This window comes from Loa loa (assembly GCF_000183805.2).
Source record: "Loa loa unplaced genomic scaffold supercont3.12, whole genome shotgun sequence".
Taxonomy (NCBI): Eukaryota; Metazoa; Nematoda; class Chromadorea; order Rhabditida; family Onchocercidae; genus Loa; species Loa loa.
This window is the reverse complement of record NW_018108192.1, coordinates 400,252-418,340: the sequence shown is the minus strand read 5'-3', so window position 1 is coordinate 418,340 and position 18,089 is coordinate 400,252. Positions and strand designations below refer to the sequence as shown.

At 34.5% G+C, this 18,089-nt stretch overlaps 4 protein-coding genes across 4 annotated transcripts; all 4 read left to right on the top strand.

The window, feature by feature from the left end:
- Positions 1-1,624: 1,624 nt before the first annotated feature.
- Positions 1,625-2,426, top strand: LOAG_00094 (leucine Rich Repeat family protein; the record flags this gene model as incomplete). The annotated part of the gene is made up of 1 exon (XM_003135635.1): positions 1,625-2,426. The coding sequence occupies one exon, from the start codon at positions 1,625-1,627 to the stop codon at positions 2,321-2,323; it is 699 nt and encodes a 232-aa protein (XP_003135683.1). The 3' UTR covers positions 2,324-2,426.
- A 3,995-nt stretch (positions 2,427-6,421) lies between these two features.
- Positions 6,422-8,947, top strand: LOAG_00093 (hypothetical protein; the record flags this gene model as incomplete). The annotated part of the gene is made up of 5 exons (XM_003135634.1): positions 6,422-6,510; positions 6,830-6,898; positions 8,112-8,148; positions 8,643-8,720; positions 8,891-8,947. The coding sequence occupies 5 exons, from the start codon at positions 6,422-6,424 to the stop codon at positions 8,945-8,947; spliced, it is 330 nt and encodes a 109-aa protein (XP_003135682.1).
- A 315-nt stretch (positions 8,948-9,262) lies between these two features.
- On the top strand, positions 9,263-10,207 carry LOAG_00092 (hypothetical protein; the record flags this gene model as incomplete). The annotated part of the gene is made up of 3 exons (XM_003135633.1): positions 9,263-9,300; positions 9,624-9,792; positions 10,019-10,207. The coding sequence occupies 3 exons, from the start codon at positions 9,263-9,265 to the stop codon at positions 10,205-10,207; spliced, it is 396 nt and encodes a 131-aa protein (XP_003135681.1).
- A 958-nt stretch (positions 10,208-11,165) lies between these two features.
- Positions 11,166-17,770, top strand: LOAG_00091 (hypothetical protein; the record flags this gene model as incomplete). The annotated part of the gene is made up of 16 exons (XM_003135632.2): positions 11,166-11,254; positions 11,553-11,724; positions 11,827-11,953; positions 12,076-12,216; positions 12,348-12,606; positions 12,802-12,953; positions 13,415-13,651; positions 14,136-14,402; positions 14,525-14,849; positions 15,213-15,368; positions 15,473-15,655; positions 15,965-16,124; positions 16,363-16,498; positions 16,740-16,867; positions 17,006-17,142; positions 17,563-17,770. The coding sequence occupies 16 exons, from the start codon at positions 11,166-11,168 to the stop codon at positions 17,768-17,770; spliced, it is 2,877 nt and encodes a 958-aa protein (XP_003135680.2).
- Between the last annotated feature and the right edge of the window lie 319 nt (positions 17,771-18,089).

Genomic DNA, 18,089 nt, shown 5'->3' with positions numbered 1-18,089 from the left:
CTCTGTTGACTTCCTTTTATCCCCTCGTTTGTTGTAAGGTGAGGTGGTAAGGCTAATGCTAATATAACCTTAGACGCCGAAGCATTCATTTTTCACTCATTTTTGTTTACTTTTATTTATGAAGAAAAAGGATACCATTGAAGATTTTCTTCGAGACTGTTCTATTTATAAACCATTAATGATTTATTTGTGCACTATTGATTTCAATCTTACCTTTTCAGTTTGTTGGACATCTTTCCCATAAAAACAGCGAGGAGCTTTAGTGACAAACGCTTCCGGATGGTGATGAAACCGTTCCTGCGGTTGCTCTCGATCTTACTTTTTGTCTTTCAAACATTTCTTTGCAGACTTGTGTTTTTTTATGATTTCAAAAAATCTAATTTCTTCTGCTTTTAGAAACACTCACATTTCTCAAGAGCAAACGCGGATCATTTCTTCGATAGATTTGGCGTACGATATGTCATTTCTCTAAAATAGTGATCCATTCGTTCACGAATCTAATATGAGAGTTTGGCAGTTAAATAACTTCTTCCTTTCAAAAAAAAAAAAGAAAAAAAAAAAAACTCAAATGCCAATTTCTAGACTCATATTTAAATGCTATCTGCTAAGTACCTCTATTATTCATCCGTAATGCAACCAGATCCAGTAATCTCTTGTTTGAAACACATTGATTGAAATCTCATCCGGCCTTATGTACACTTTTTTTTTTCATGATGACATTACATAAGTCGAGTTCTGTGGATGTAATTGAGGTACGACCCGAGGGTATTTCGAGAAAGTGAAAGTACTGCATGTACCAAAAGAAAGTCGTCAAGCAGGAAGGAAATATGATGTGCTTATACATTATTCATTATTACAAATAAAAACAGAGGAAGTGGAAAAACAAAGTTGACCAAAAATGCAGAATAGTTTGGGAAATACATTCAAAGCTTATTTGCCTTCTGTTTCTTCAGCTTACTGGCAACCTGTGACCATCGAATGGAGCAATGTGGGCAGTTCCAGCGCAAAAATTATAATTATTGATATTCACTTTATCTCTCAAAGCAACGATGAATAGGAAATTGTTATAATAAGTTGTGAAGTGGACGAATCTTTTCTTCACAGAGCTGGTATAGACTAGCTCTTAATAAATTATCATTAGTTCCATTAGAAATACCTGATGGACTCTCCAGACTTATTAAATTGAATAGCAACTACACGGTCAAAATAATGATGATAATGGTGATAATGATTATGACAACTTCTGCTGTCAACCGATAATTGCTTCCGTCGTGCTTTCATTATTTCTGCTTGAAAGGATTAAGGATGATTACGTCCTTCTGAAACTTATATATTTGTGGATTTTCAAGGCATTTCCCATTATCAGATTCACTAGAGAATTGAAGAGAATTGCCTCCAAAATAAAAATTCTTAATTAGAAGTACGAATCATCCATTGGTTGCCTCGAATTTCAAAATTTTTGCTATATTTCGTTTTAATTTAATTTTCTGGAAGTGGTTACTTTGGTGCAGCATTACAGCCTTCACTTTTTCATTTTCCTCTGCTGATGCTAATATTTTGGAAATTTAATCCTTCATTTCTATTTTGTTCTTATTACTACGTTCTTCTGTCGCTATCCTGTGTCATGGCAGTCCTAATAGGAAGCGATATTATTAGTAATGTTTCTAATAACGGAAATAGTTGTAGACAGGATACACAAAGTAATCGATGTGTATATGAATGCATTAACGTCACATTTCAAAACATCTCACCGATTCCATCTGGAATCATGATTCTTAGAATCTCAAATTCTGTGATAAAACATTTATTATCACTAAATAGTACAGAAATTGTGACGGTCATGATGAATTTCTGCAATCTATCGGATATTTCATTGGGAGCTTCCATTTTCGCGATAAATTTAGGGAGACTTGATTTGTTATACAATCTGCTTAAAACTCTTAAATTCAAGAATGATTCCCATTTTTTCATTCGAAATTTAATTATTTCCCATAATGATTTCGTGGCTGTTCCATTACTCTACTCCTTACAACAGTTGACTCAGCTTGACCTCTCACATAATAAAATTCGCTACCTTGCTGGCTATGATTTATTATTGCCCAAATTGGAAGTGGTCAACCTATCCTATAACCAGCTTCATGTTGTAAAATCCATGAGTTTTGGAGATATGATGCCGATTATAGAATTAGATGGATGTCCACGGCCATACGATTGTCATCTACGAGATTTTGTAATATTCCAACGGAAAACTTTAGACCCAAATCATCGCAATGTTATGAACCAGTACAAATTCGTGGTATCAACTGGAATGACCTCGGTTTAGAGGTAAGCCAGGTTTTTCATCCAAATCAAATCATTTTTTTTTTTTAAAAATTGGGGATTGCAAGTTTTATTTTTTTTTTCCAAGATGCTATCAGAATTTTCGGATTCTGGATGAGATATTATACAGTGAAAGAGAAGCCGTATTTTTTGATAATCATTGAAGTATATTTGATAAGAAAGATATTGAAAGCCTTCAAGCTTTCCCACTGATCTATTGAAATCTTCACTCACTCGGTGATTGTTGGATAGAATTTGCAGGCAGGGAATTTAACAATCAGTGTGTTTGACTTACCTCTAAACTGAGATCATCAGCAGCTGTGTTCATGAAGGAACATTTATTCAATTATATTTGAAGTTCCTATCCTCTCTTTTGGAACATTACCTCTAACCATTCTAAGAAATTCAAATCCGTTTTTCATTGGTAGTCTCTTTGCAATTTTGAACTTGTTGTAAACATTCCTTCTATCCATATATGTCTTCCATAGAGAAGTATCTCATCAACATGAGATTCACGACAGTTAAAGGATAGGACACGCATTACAGTATTTTTGATGAACACAAATGCAATCAAATTTGTTACTGGAATAATCAAATACTTATGCGCTCGATTACATTACATTTTTAATAGGAAATTTGATAATTCCAAATAGATATCCTTCTAAATAGGTAAATGATACATATCTTCCTTTCCTTTACATGCCAACTATGAAAGCAGCATTCATTTATTAATATATGAATGAACCGTAAATGCTGCTATTTGATTTAAATTTCCGTATTACTAAATAAAATCCAACCCCAGATCTACAAATTATTTTTAATCATTAACCATTTACTCTCTCTCTCTCTCTCTCTCTATATATATATATATATAAAATGTTGTGGAGAATTAATGCCTTTGGAAGAAGATCGATAATATTTATACTAATTTAGCTCGCTGACATCGCAGATTTTCCTGCCGTAAAATCATGTTTGTAACAATTTCAAGAATGTTCTCACTATATTCGAATTTAATGAAAATACTCCAGAAAATTTTGATATATCATACTTGAAGATGCTACATTCTCTCGTAGACGGTCCAAAAATGCTGGAAGTAAATTCATATTGAATTTGATCAAGATATAATTGTTAAATGTATCTATTAAGTTTATAAGTTTCAAGTATTAAGTATGTATAACATAGAATTTAATATGGACGTTCGCGATATTGGAATCTTCACATTGGAGTTTTGTATCATACCAATGCTTATTTCCTGTTTTATGCGACTTTGATATTTATTTATTAATTGCTTTTTTATACAATAAAACAGCGAAGATTAATGTGTAGTATTAGCAGCGCACTTGGCCTAAAGCACCGGCAATTAGCCTAAAAGAAGTGAGGGCCTTGAAGATGAGAAGCATGGTGATCGGTCATCGGAAGTTTATCACTACCAAAGAAAAATAAAACTTATTTCTCATTGGTAAGAAATGTGTTCGTTTCACAGCTCTTATTTTGATTAATAAAGTTGAGCTTCAAGTGGCAATTACTTTTATCAACCTGATATCAACTCGATTTTATTCATTGACAGCTTCCCTGTCTGAGCAACAAAACTTTGAAAACGAACGAGAAATGCAACAAAATGCAAATGCAACCATCGCAATAATTTTGTCGGAGATATACAATAAGATACTGGAAATGTTGGACCATTTCATCAGTGCGATGAAAATAACAGAAGTGCGAAACTAGAATTCTTTTAATTTTGCAAATTATGATTCGTCCTTTTGTGACAATATCCTACACTAATGTTTCAACTCTTTTCAAATGTGATGTCGGGGGAAGTTAGCAGCCAATATTTTTCCAAAGTACTGGCTTCTGGTGATACAACATTGTATCGGTGCAATAAAAAATTTTTTCATTTTATTTTATTTTTTCATAGATTTTTTTACATTGAAAGCAAGTGTCCACATTTTGAAGCACTTTTTCGTCATACTTTTTTCAAATTATTCCATTTAATAACTTTGGCTAAACAAAAATATCATAAAAGTCTCAGTGAAACAGAAGTTGTTTAGATATTTAGATAAAGTGATGCAGCACCAACGAATTTACAAATACAACAAAAATTTATATCAGTTGAAGAGAAAAGTAATATTCGGTCACATTTGGCAGTGAAATAAAGGCAACTGATTCCATTGGCTCAACATTGAAACAGCATATCACTTATCTTTTCGGTCACACTCATCTGAAATAACTGATCAAAGTTTCATTTATTCAAAAATAAGCCATGTCGCCATTTTTTCAGAACTGTCAATAAAATCCAGATAAAAATGTATCATTTTCCGCTTACTTTAGTTCTAAAAATTCTTTTCATCAAAAGAAAATGGATATTTGGCTCATAAATAGCTAAGAAGAATTTCTGATGATAAATGATGCAACTAATGAGGTATAATTTGCTGACTATAGTACCGCCAAATTCGTAATGGAATCTCTAAAGAAAAAACAAAAGTTACTGCAAGACTATTGTTTGAAAAACCCTTCGTTTCATTGCCTTTTTTACTGACGATAAGTTCCAGTGAATCAGTCCAATCAACAGAGTTCAGTGATACAAAGCAATTTTTGAACGAAGCAAAAATGGAAGGTGAACATTTAACTGCCGGAAACATCTGTTTATCTTCAAATCTTATTTATGTATATTGAAATCAAGGTGCTAGCGATTTACACATTACTTGCTGAAGTTTATGTCAGGGGATAGATGATTTGTATATAATTATTGATATTCTCTACTTGTCAAATTTTTTTCTCCTTAATTATATCCTAACTTGTGACGTAAATAGCATTTGTGCGTAAGCAGCTATACTAGTATCACGCTACCATGCTAACAATATTATTTTTTGAGGTTTGTTTGATGAGTAAAGATATTAATTCTATCCCGACAAAATACTTATTTGCCACACTCTAGTACGTTAATAAAGAAAGTGTGCTTGCTCTTACACTTGATTCAGCTTACAGTAAGCTAACTTGAAGCTATATCATGGATTGAATAAGCATTTTGCACCATTTTCTCCATTCTACTGGAATCACTTAAATCTTCGCTTCTAACGTAATTACATCTTTTCAAGTTATTTAAATCTAAAAGGATGATGCGAAGATAACAATTACAACTGCAAAAACGATGAGAAAGCCATGACAACTCTTAAACAGATGTGTGATTATATTTGCGCTGTGTTCCGCACTACATATAAAAATAACGACAATTATATGAATTAAATTCTCTCTATAATAAATGAAAAAAGAAGTTGTCATGGGAACATATCATAGCAACGTGCTAATGAACTCTAACCTTTTGTGCTTTCAATCTTCATGTATCGTTTTAAAATAAATTCTAAAAACACCATAACTTGGAAAGTATCATACTACATTTTAGGATATATCGTACTTGTGAGAAATACCTTATCATGGGATATCTGAAAGAAAATACCTTACCATTGGATATCTGAAAGCCTCATGCCACCTGATGTACGTTGTCAATCATGGGATCTCGTTCCTTTTCACTGTGTTATTACGGCTAGGGAAATATGCCTGATATGACACGTAACATTCCACTAACTGCCGCTATTTCAAATCTGTTTTGCTCGCCTCGTAGTATTTAATTTATATCATAACGAATGCAACCAACATTCTCACTTGCTTGTTTCATAGTTACCAGAATCCTCAGACTACCTTACTCCATCGCAGTTCTGCTCTATCATATCGATATACCCTGCCAGACTCTTCACATTCAATCCTAACCGAATGAACAATAGATGAACTCAGATTTTGTCATTATACACTATTCATCCCGGCCTTTTGTCTCAACTGTTCCAATAAATAAATTAATCCAGCTTATAATTAATGGTCAACAACTTGGCTCAGTTTACAATTAGTGGTCAGCAATTTAATGTAGCTTATGATTATTGGTCAGCGACTTACCTCGGCTAATGATTGATGGTCAGCGCGCTGGAATAATACCAGTAATAGAAGCTGGAGAAAGTATTGTTGCTGAAATACTGGAGAAAGTATTTCAGCAACAATAAAATTACAAGAAACTCTGAGCCTTGTTAACTCTTCAAATCTTTCATTTTAAATAATGGCTGATTGGAAATATCGCGGCCTACACGGCCTGTGTCAATGTCGATATGAAACATCGGAAGTTCCCTACAAATCACTCAATGTTGTGTTTATGACACATTTTTGTTGGCAGTGCATCATTGCTTGGACTGTAATAAATGTTAAGAATGGCTGACTGATGGGAAGTACATCAGGCAATAGACAATGAGTAAGCATGTTGTTGTTTGAGGAAGGTAGTAAGATACTTTTCTCTTGGGTAGTACCTCACTCTTCCCATGTTTACCCAGCTTCTTGGTATTCATATATATATCGAATACCATCATGTCATATCTCATAGTCCACCTGCTATCTATTGCTTCCTTTATGATAAACTTCAACACTTCGTTGAGCTTCCTCAGTGAAATTATAAATTTAACCGTAATTTTAGCCACGATGACCTAATGAGTAGTGCCTTACTAGATTTTCTTTGTTGTGCAACAGAGGAGATTAGAAGCCAGTAATCATTGTAAACCTTTTTATAGTTGTTGTTGAGATTATGTCATGAAGTTGCATGAGTCAAGTTACCGTTAGAATGGTACATACATGAGGACATAGAATCTGATGTTTTCTTATGATGTGACTCCATTCCATGATGTGCATGATTACTATTGAACTGTGCACTTTCATCTGTAGACTGGATATGGAAGAGACTGTTAAATCAGTTCGAACAGCACGTTAACACCGTTTCAAAATCTCATCTTAATAAGTTATTTAAGTAGAATTTTCTGAGTGGAGATTCACTGTAAACAAAAACTTAATTTGGCGACAAGTTAGAAATTTTCTGTGTGTAATTTGTGTCCCATGCATTATAATATTTCCCAAACTGGATGACCTGTGTGATTTACTGCTGTGCATAATCGGATAATGTTTCGATACAACCATCCGGATCCATCTATTTAGCTTCCTTGGTGTTGCAGTTTTACTTCTATTACTTCATTTATTGTCAAATTGGAACAGTTCAAATTCTTGTTTTTACCTTCTCAATACCGCTGAATTGCTTCCGTTCGTACTAGGTGCTGTGTAACAAAATTACAGGTTTCTGCTTTGCTATGCTATAATGTTGGAAAAAATTGAAATACTTGGGTATCCTTAAAGTTATACGCCGATGTGAAGTCTGAGATGAATGAATATATCTCAGTAGATTAGCATAGAATCTTTCACTTCATGCTACTTGTAGATTTTATACGGCAATGGTAACACTTTAATTAGAATTTAGGAAATTCTATGTGGAGGTTTTTCTGTGAGCGAATTATACGCGCTTGATCTAATCTTAAGGTTAGGAATAAAAATTAGAGTTAAGCATTGTCTTCCATCTTAATAATACTCTTAAGAAGTATATAAATTTTTATACTCTTAAGAAGGTAGAAAGTTTTTATACTCTTAAGAAGGTAGAAAGTTTTTATACTCTTAAGAAGGTACTCTTAAGAAGTATATAAATTTTTAATTCATCTTATATTTTACACTTTTAATTCATCAAATTAATTCTGCAGAAATATCATTATCAGCATCTGCTGCTTTTGTAATAAGGAGGCTTAAAAGACATTTCAGACAGTCAAAGAGAAAGTGAAATAATGAGAAAGTTGAAATACGGTTAAATGGAGAAAAAAGTTTTTCCACGACTTTGTTATTACTACTTTTTAAAACAACCATAGACTGAAAGATTTTTATAGGGATAATGAGGGAATGTATGAGGTGACAAAATTGTCGGTAACTATTCAAATCAGTAAGAAATATTTAAGCTACAAATGATTGCTAGAAAATGAATTATGAGATCCACACTTTTAGTGTTTGGTGCTTAATCTAAGGCGATGACCTTATTTTACATGTTATGCAGCTTTGGAAGCAACTTTTGAATTCTTACTTTACATAACAAGATTGATTTTTTGCTCGTTGTAGAACTTACTCCATCTAAGTATCATGCTATGGCTAGGGCTTGAAACAAAGTGACCGAATAATGCACTACGTAGATTTAATAATTATATCATCAAATGTTTTTTTTTTAATTCCCTGGTATTCGCCTCATTGAAAAGATAAGTTGCTAGAAAAACCTTTACATATTATATTAGGGATATATACATATTATATTAGGACTTTTACATATTGTATTAGCATTTTTACATATTAATTTTTATATATTACAGATTATTTTCACATACTATATTGTTTTTACATATTATATTTTTTACATATTATTATATTAGGGATTAATGTCGAAAAATTTCTCCTTGCGAATTACTTTTCTGCGTGGCGGGATTGTGCTAGAAGTTCCTTCTGGTGAGGTTATTAACATTATGTCCAAATCACTACAGAGGGCTTTCTGCCAGAGAAAGCTAGCAGTATCAACAAATTACTAAGAGATTTTACTTGAAATTTTATATGTTCACTCAGATTTGTATCAAATCAAGCTTTAAATGGTTTACCAAAGAGAAATTTGCAAGCAGTTTTTGAGGAGTCGACGGCTAGAATTATCACTGGAGAGAATGATGAAGCAGACACATATTACTGAAGTAAATCCCCAAAGAAAAATGATAGCAAAAAGCTATGTAAAGTGTTTTTCATTCCTTTTTGATCTAGCGATCACCTGAATCAAAAACTGTCTATTACCGCTCCTCTTGTATACTTGAGAGCTATGTTCAGCGATGCTATTCTGTAGTACTCGTACAAATCTCTTCACTAAATTTTTATTCTAATTTACAACTTCGTTTTTCATTATGTCGCCTGCTCTGCTGTTGACAAGACATGTAAGCTGTGTGTCGTCTCATGAATTTACTCTGTCAGACGTCAGATTATCATGTTTTATGAATATTATTTAGGAGGTAGAATGTTTTCGTCGCCTATTCGAAGTCGGCTAGGTTCTCAGTAAGACACTGTTCAGAGCATAATACCCTCATCATGTTTACAAACTAATGAATATTCTTCCCTTCATATATCAGATTACAGTAAGACTTAACACGATTTGTGAGAGAATATAACGCTAATTGGATGTTGAAGGACTTTGAACAGATGAACTCTGTTTGCGGTACTGTTCGCGAGAGATTCTAAAATGTGGATTCAGATTGTATCTTTAATCACTGAATCTTTTGCTTATAGTTGTCTTAGTTTTCTCCTGGTGACACACTCGAGAGTACATATGAATAAAATGGCGTGCCGTTAAGTTTTAAAATGTAACGGTTTTGCTTCAGACTGATTTTGATTACAGGAAGGGAAGTATGTTATCAGTTTGCAATTCCTGGGATAAGGGAAGTATGTTATCAGTTTGCAATTCCTGGGATAAGGGAAGTATGTTATCAGTTTGCAATTCCTGCAATTCCTGGGATAAGGGAAGTATGTTATCAGTTTGCAATTCCTGGCGTACGTGGTGCAATAAAATGTATTAAAAAGGCTGATGAAGAATAATAAAGTTGTGGAAGTGATGGAAATGAATTAAGGAAGGGTGAGCTGCTGCGTGGGATATCGTCGTGAAGGACAAAGTGGGAGGCTGTAATGCTTGCATTGGAGTGAGTTGAAATTTGATTGACAGTGATAGAGATGGACCGTGGCCTTATAAGGCTTGAAAGTAACTGGATTGTGAAGATAGGAAGTATCAAGCGTGACTGCTATTGATTTGCCGTCATCTGGAAAAGGGAGAGAGCGGGGAGTTGGCCTTGAAGTAACGGAGGAGGGTAGTTATGGCCGGTCTATGTGTCGATACAACAAGGAGCTAGCTAGAAGAAAATTTAGCCATGTAGTTGGAAGAAAGGATTGCTTGGATGATGGTGATAGTTGAAAGAAGTCCAGGGGGAGAGAAAGGTTGTGCAAGAGTAGCACGGCAATAGGGTAGGGAGCGGGGTAACGGCTTGCTAGGGGATTGCTATCAGCTGCATTTGAAAGCTTGCAGTGAAGCAAGACAAAGTCGATAATACTTTTTTTTTCATCGTGATCATTTTTGTTTCCGTTTCGTTGATATATGCTGATTGAGCTAAGTCTCACGGATCCATCGTATTCTATCAGTACAATTGATATCGTGGATATATTTCAGATTTGTGGAAGTTCTGTGTTTCAACTATGCTTTTCATTTAAGATTATTTAGTGTTTAGGCTAATTTGACACTGAACTAAGTTAACTCTTGACTTGATTTTTTTGTCTAATTATGAGTATAAAATTCATACCAATATTGGTAAGAAAAGTATGTTTAATATCGTTGATCCACACTGCAAGTAGTATTTTGGATTATTCAGATGATGCTCCTTGCGGTTTCACAGTTTTCTTGTTATGCTGGAATTGTGAAGGGAGTAAACAACTCCGCTCTTTCCTCTTGTACGCAGTGGCTTTCCAATAGCTTTTTCCATTAGGACCATAAACCTGTTTTCATATAACTTCGGGAATAATCTGCGATGTTGTCAGCTGTTCAATGTTATGAACTTGCTCCACGTCACGTCTGTTTCCTCACTTTTACGTATGCTTGTTATTCACTGTTTTCACAGGTTTAACGCAGAGTAGATATTAAATTATTCTGATTTTTTAATACGAGTTTGTGCAGTAAAAGTAGGGATAGAAAAATGATTCTTTACATAACAATTCAAAAGGTTAATTATATTGTATGGTGGTGTTTTACTTTGATAAGCTTCTGTGGTCAAGGAAATAACGTTAAAATGTTTACCCTACGCCTCGCTTCTCCTTTTTGTAAAAAAACAGAAATTAACACTTTTCAGTGCTGCCTGAGAGATTAGTCGGCTGCAGAAATGATGAAGAGAACAACACGAACCATTGATATGCCAAAATTGCGCAGAAATTTAAAGGGACGTGGTCGTATCGCGGAAACAATGTGTTGTGGGTAAGTGAGCTTTAATATTTTTACATAGTAGTTCATGCTGTCAAGGTAGTTCGTGCTCTGGAGGTTATTTTTCGTTTCTATGATGCAGTAAGTTGACCGTTAAAATTTTTATGCATTTTTGTAGAGGGAGTAGTCGCAAGTGCGTTGATCCACTCGTATCAACTAGCTACCGGGCATTTTTTTCTTCATATATAATGAAGCACAGAATTATGTAGTTCCAGGTTGCCTCTGGCCCGAGATATGCATCGCTGATGGTGTGCTGCTGCTTCTTCACCACTTCTAACATGACACTTTACAGACATTTCGGTGGATTCGCATACGTGAAATTTGTACTGCTGTGGCTGAGTTGTATTGCGCTTGATTTATTGATCGGGTTCCGTTTTGAGTTATTATATCCAGTTTGGTTACTTATGCGCAATTGCTACGATTCATTTCGATTCCAGGGTCTCGTTAGCTCATTGCAGTATTCTGTATGTTTCTTACCTGTTTTTATGATCGTTATAACCGCCAAAATAAGTGCATCAAAAATATTTTGAATTTTTGACTAAATTTTTCGAAATTATCAACTTCAGGCTTTGTCTGCATTTTTTGTATGTGCGACAGTAACAGCGGATCTTATTTGTTTTATATTTCTTCCCGTTCAGCTGCTGTTCTTCCTTTCAAGTACATATGTATGGATTCTTCTAGTTTGGCAGACAGGTATAAAAAATTCGTGAAATGCAATTTCAATGCTGTCTCTTATTAGACTCAATATTTTTGAATCTCCTCCTATTTTTATATCCAGCGGTTCGAACTCCTTAAGAACTCAATAATAATTGTAGCAGAACGAGGTATTGGTTCAGCTCATTTGCTGTTATGGATCACGGTAATATTTTTCGAGTATAATTGGCGTTATCGAGGAGATTCGCCGTTGCAGCTCTTAAAAGGTTCGACGCTTGGTTCGACACTCAATTTTCTTACTGGTAATGTTTTCAGAAATTTCATTTTGTTTTGCTTTTATTATGATAGCTTATTCGAACCTATTAGTTCGTGTCTCTTGCTGTATTGAGTTTAAATTTTGTCGAATTATTTGCATAAACTAATGAAATTTCAGGTGGTGTATTGACGAATTGGTTGGAACGTGACTTATCAACCAACATTGAGATGGTCACAAGTGTTTCTCCGAAAGAATGCTATCCACCAGCACGATTTGTTGATCCTGTCAGTGGTTTTTTGGGTCGCTTTGGTATCTCATTAGTGACAGCTTTTACACACAGTTCTTCGTTGACCTCAGATCTCTGTCGACCCTTTGCTGCACACTGCATTGGATATCCGGCCATAATGCTTGGATTTGGTCTCAAAACTTATTTTAGGTATGAGATTTTTTAGTAGCCTGCTTTGGAAACATAAATACTGTCTCAAATTTCAGATTTTTTGAGACGCAAGTATTTGAACTGCATGTTGGCCAGATACAGGAGTGTCATCATTCCTACTTCTGCACTAATTGGCCACAGAGTTACGACCTTATTGTTAATTTATTACAGAAAGATATAATGCCCTTCTTACAGATTGTGGAGAGTAAAAAGACGCCAACGTGAAGTGTCACTTGCCAACGAAATGTATTGTAAGCTTCTAATAGAGGCATTACCTTCATTATATGAAGGGCCGAAAATATATTCGCATTGTAATAGTAGCGTATTACAGGACCAGGAGCAGATAGGTTGCTTTCTTTTTGCATTTGGTCTGATTTGCGTGTGCTGCATCATTGTTAGGAAGCTCTAATGCTCAGTGTTGATTGCATTTGGAAAGCATTTTAGGGGAAAACTATTGTATATAGCACATTTGGCTATTTTCTGAAATTTGTGGATCGTATTATAATGAATAAATCGTAAGTATAACATTCGATAGTTTATAAGTAGTGGTGTAAGCTACATAGTTCTTGATATAGTTCTCGTATTTTATCTTTTACTTTCCCTTTTGTTACTACCTCTGTACGTGCATTTATCGATTCCTTCTCTTTTGAAGCTGTTAGTGAATCAAAATCGAGCCAGTTTTATCTCTTGTTTTGAAAAGCGTTTTCAACTATTTTTGCATATTTTGCTTTACTATATTAGAAGCGGGAAACATTTCATCTTTTGTCTGGTATAATTGAAGTAAATCTATTCATTTTTTTTTTTTCAGAATATGAGTCTGAAATTTGTCCTGGTTCGTTACAAAATCTAGCTATTTGCGCATCACCTTCATCAGCCACCGTAACACAACGAAAGAACTCACGTGGAGCGGGTTGGAAGCAAAATAGCTGGAAACATACTAGCATTAATTCCAAAAAAGTTTCTGTTCCTTCAAGTGGATCTTCATCAACGCGAAAGGGAAGGGTAGTAAGAGAAAATAACGATGATGATGATACAGCTAGTTCCGGTTCGTTAGTAATAAATTTTCTTCAGTTTTTTGTATTGTGTTACCAAGAAAAGTAAATGGCAACTTCCGAAGGGAATAAACTTGTTAGCCAATGTTCTCAAAATTACTTGCTTGACTAATTTTTATTTACATCAAAACAGTTGTCATTTTCAAATAATTGTGTTTTTAATAATAAATCGATCAATTTTACATTCGTAATCTCTTAATTTGCTCATTAACTGAAGAATTCGGAAACGTTTCGCTTTATCAGTTAACTTCAATTGAAGAGCAAGCATAGACTAAATCATAATTAGTTTATGTGATAGAAGTGCTCCCGTGGCTCAAAGGGTTATTCGTTATTGGGAAAATTATGTGTTGAACAGAAACCATTAGTTCTATGTCTTCCAATGGCATAGCTTTCCTTCAAAGGTTGAAAAAATGTATCAAAGTCGATTTATATTCCGCTCTGAAAACTCTTTCATCCTTAGAGTTCGTATTTTTACAGTATCATTATTGGTGACACCGAGAATGTATTTGTGGCGCGTGTTATGGGATTTACTTTGGAGCACAGTGTTGTATATATTAGGTGGTGTTGTTGAGTCACCGTCATCATCGTTAGATGATCATATATCACTGAGTTCAAATGAAATGGAAAGCGAGGATGAAATGATGGAGCAGGAAGAAACTTCATCTCAGCCAGATGATGCTTCACCAAGTTCTAATCGTTTAGGATCTATTCATCGCCATCCAAATAGTTCCAAAAAAAGTAGAGGTATTTCACTTTCTGTTATTATTGAATGATTGCGAAATCTTTTGAAATATATTTGGTTCTGAAAGCTTCTCTTGAAGAAAAAACAGCATCTAGAGCTTTCCGAAAATCCGTTTACATTTTAGTGTTAATTCCGAGTTCGGGAAATTATTCTCGAGCAAAAGGTGGACGTTCACGGGGACGTCATGTTCAAAATCATGCTGGCTACATCTTATCGCCACTGACACCTGGAACTACGTTATCGTCGTCAACACTGGGTGCTAATTGTGCGTTAAATAATAATTTATTGAATCTGGCGGCTGGTAATATACAACAGGATAGACAAATGTACAATTCTGTTAGCAGTACGGGTTATCAGAACATATCGATTACTAGTGTTAATGTCATTGAGAATGGTGGTTCGTCTACAGGCAATGCTGCTACTTTTGATGGGAAGGCCAGCGAATATGAGTTAGTTCCGTCATAATTTTTATTTTTAATTTAGATTTTTATTTGTAGCATTTAGTATGAACTCATATATACTACATCATCGATTTTTTGTTGTTTGCTTTAGTCATATCTCAGTAATCCATCACAAAAATGGAGATCACTCATTTTGAATTGAAAATGAAATTTCACATATAGAAAACTTATTTAAATTCAAATGTGCAATAGTTCTAGTGCGCATTTGTATATTCCAAACTGTTAAATTCTCCAAGCTGTGTTTGGAGCAAATGAACAAGGCTTATAATCATCTTGAATACAAGTTGATGCAACATGATTTTTTTTCTTTTTTTGAATGAAGTGTCATAGGATTAATTACATATATTTTAGTGCTGATGAACTAGAAATGTTGCGCAGTGATCTGCGAGCTGCACGATCACAAGAAAATGAATTACGTTACATGCTGCAGCAGTATATTAGTGGAGAAAAACAACTAAAAGGAGAATTACAGCAGTTAAAATTAAAGCAGGAGCAAAGCGAAAACAAGTTAGTTTCCTTATGAAGCATTTTCTTGGTTTTGAATTTAAAGTAAAGTTCTATTTCCTTTTTTTAAAGAAGCTAGATGCTACAAAACGATGATTCTTTTCCAGACTTGCAAATATAATGAAGGCACGCGAACAAGATAAATCAGCGATGCAGTTGTTGGAAAAGAAATTAATTGATATACAAACGAAAAAAAATGAATTAGAAAAAGAATTAAATGCAGAGAAGCGTAGCAAAATTAAGGAAGAGCACGCTGTTGCGCGTGCACTAGCCGCAGCACAATCAAACAAGTATGTAAACTATAACTTGTTTTCTTGTAAACTATAACTTATGTACTGTAGCTCGCTAATGTAGCTTGTGAGTACATCGCTATTTTCTATAACTCATTTTATGCAAAACGTCAAGAAAATTGATTACTAGGACAGTCGGATTACTTAATGTAATATGGTCTTCACATCCTTAAGGTGAAAAGGCTGATGTTTTCAGTTATTATACTATTCTCCATAATTAAACTGAGCAGCAGTTTTTTCAAGACTAGAATAATAGAGCTGTCAGTTCTACAGTTTTCTTTCGTGAAAAGTTTTGTGTTTTATTTGTAGAACTGTTGAATGCGGTGAAACATGCAGAACAAAAAAGGCTGATTTGGAAAAAGAATTGCGAATCGTTCGACGTGAATTGAAGGCTAAAGAGGAACTTGCAAATGAGCATGAAGAGGAGCTGCGACAGTTACGTCAATATAAAGAAAGCAATGATTTGCAAGTTTGTGTCAACTTGATGAGCCGTAGGAAATATCTCCCTCAAAGTCTTGTTTCCGGTGCAGTCAAAGTTACTGTGCACATATATGATTTATTTTCAGAGAAAACATTTTGACGTTGCAAAATAAAGTTGTATTGAGACTGACTTCAGAGAAATTAAACTAGCAAAATTGATCATATTGTTAGTTTTTCATGCTTTAACAATTTCAGGAGTTAATATTTCATAGTGAAACGTATTTCAGGAGCTGCACACGGCGCTTAGAGTTATTCGTGAGAAGAACACTCATCTAGAGAAATCATTATCAGCTGAGAATCGACTAAAGCAGAAATTATTCTATGCTTTAAATGAAGCGCGAGGGCAGATGGCTGATTTTCAAAGTGAGTTTTCAGTGAATTTTTGTTTTTAAGCTGTATGATTCTCTCGTGGTGTATGTTGGTGAAGGATGTAAGCTGATAAGACCGTGAATATCATCACAATGTGAGTTTTGCTAACCAATGCAATTATTAATAGCTAACTCTGCAGAAATCAATTCAATTTTTCTTTCCATAGTCGTTCTCAGCAGAACATTCAATCGGAAATACCATTAATTACCATTGTTTATCGGAAGTTATGTTACAGAACAGCTACTTGCAAAGGAAGCAGATTTGCGTCTAAAAGACGTTGAGTTAATGAATCTACGAGGACGATTTGGAAATGGTGCAGATGACCCGTCGAAGTTACCATCTACTGGAGATAATCGAGGCTTGGTATATTCCTTTTTATTTATATCAACTAATTATTTAATATAGCGCATGAGGAGTTGTGAGTAAACTAAGACAAATCGTATTATGGCTTTCAAGTAAACAACTTTTTAGGTTTTGAAATGTAAAGTGGTACTTTTTTAGCTCTCAGTAAAAACAACACGCTGTAGTCCTGCAAGTAGTGCTATTTTGCCACCCGTTCTCAGTGATATTAGTGGCATTCCAAAGTCACATGTAACAGCAGAACAGGAGATTTTCAACAGTGCAAGCAATACTTACATGTGAGCAATACTTACATTTATTACTGTCGTGCGTATATTTGATATTTAAATGAATGATTATGCCGCTGTGATAATACTTCATACGATTAATCGCATTTTTCGGATGGGACGAATAGAATCGTGTATGTTGTCAGATAAAGAAGAATGCATTAAGAAAGTGTTAATGATGGAGCTTGTCGATTGCAAATAGTTCGACCTACTGCACTTGACCATTTTTTTCACCTTTATTGGAAAAACCACCTATTGTTTTATTTTATACTTTGTTCAAATAATTGGTAATTCAAAATGAGAGTGGGAAAATGATAGTCATTTGATGATAGTCATGATAGTCAAAATGATAGTCATTTTGATTAAAATAGGAAAGTGATAGTGATTTGTTGATTATATCTTTGTTTCATAACCATATACCTGGATTTTTAGGCCGTATACATTCATCACACACTCATCTCAGGATGAGCATTCTCTGTTTGATAGTTCAGTTACGCGTTCCACCTCCACGATACCGCCGAATTCGGTGAGTCCACCTCCGGCATCACGTTTACCCAGTGTCAGTTCAGACGCTTTCCATTTCACAAACAGCAAATTCAGCCCAAGGTCGACTAATACTAGTTCTCCAAGAAATTCCTGAGCTGTTTTCTTGAAAATATATTGGAATCCATTTAAACATTTGTTGTGGTTCATTTTTCCATATCTATGGGTTTGGTTTGTTTTTTTCATTGCTTCGGTGAGGTGCGCCTTTTTTTCTACAATGAATAATTAATTGTTCCGGTAAAAAAATCCGACGTATCGTAATATTATAATTCATGTACGGTGAGATCTTATCCGGTGCAAATATTGCTGTAGTCATTGTTGCAGCCAAGCTTTGTTTCGTTTTGTTTTGGATCCCGTGACTAATTTCATAAAACTGTGCATTTATATTGGGACTCGAAGAATTGTCTTGGTAATAT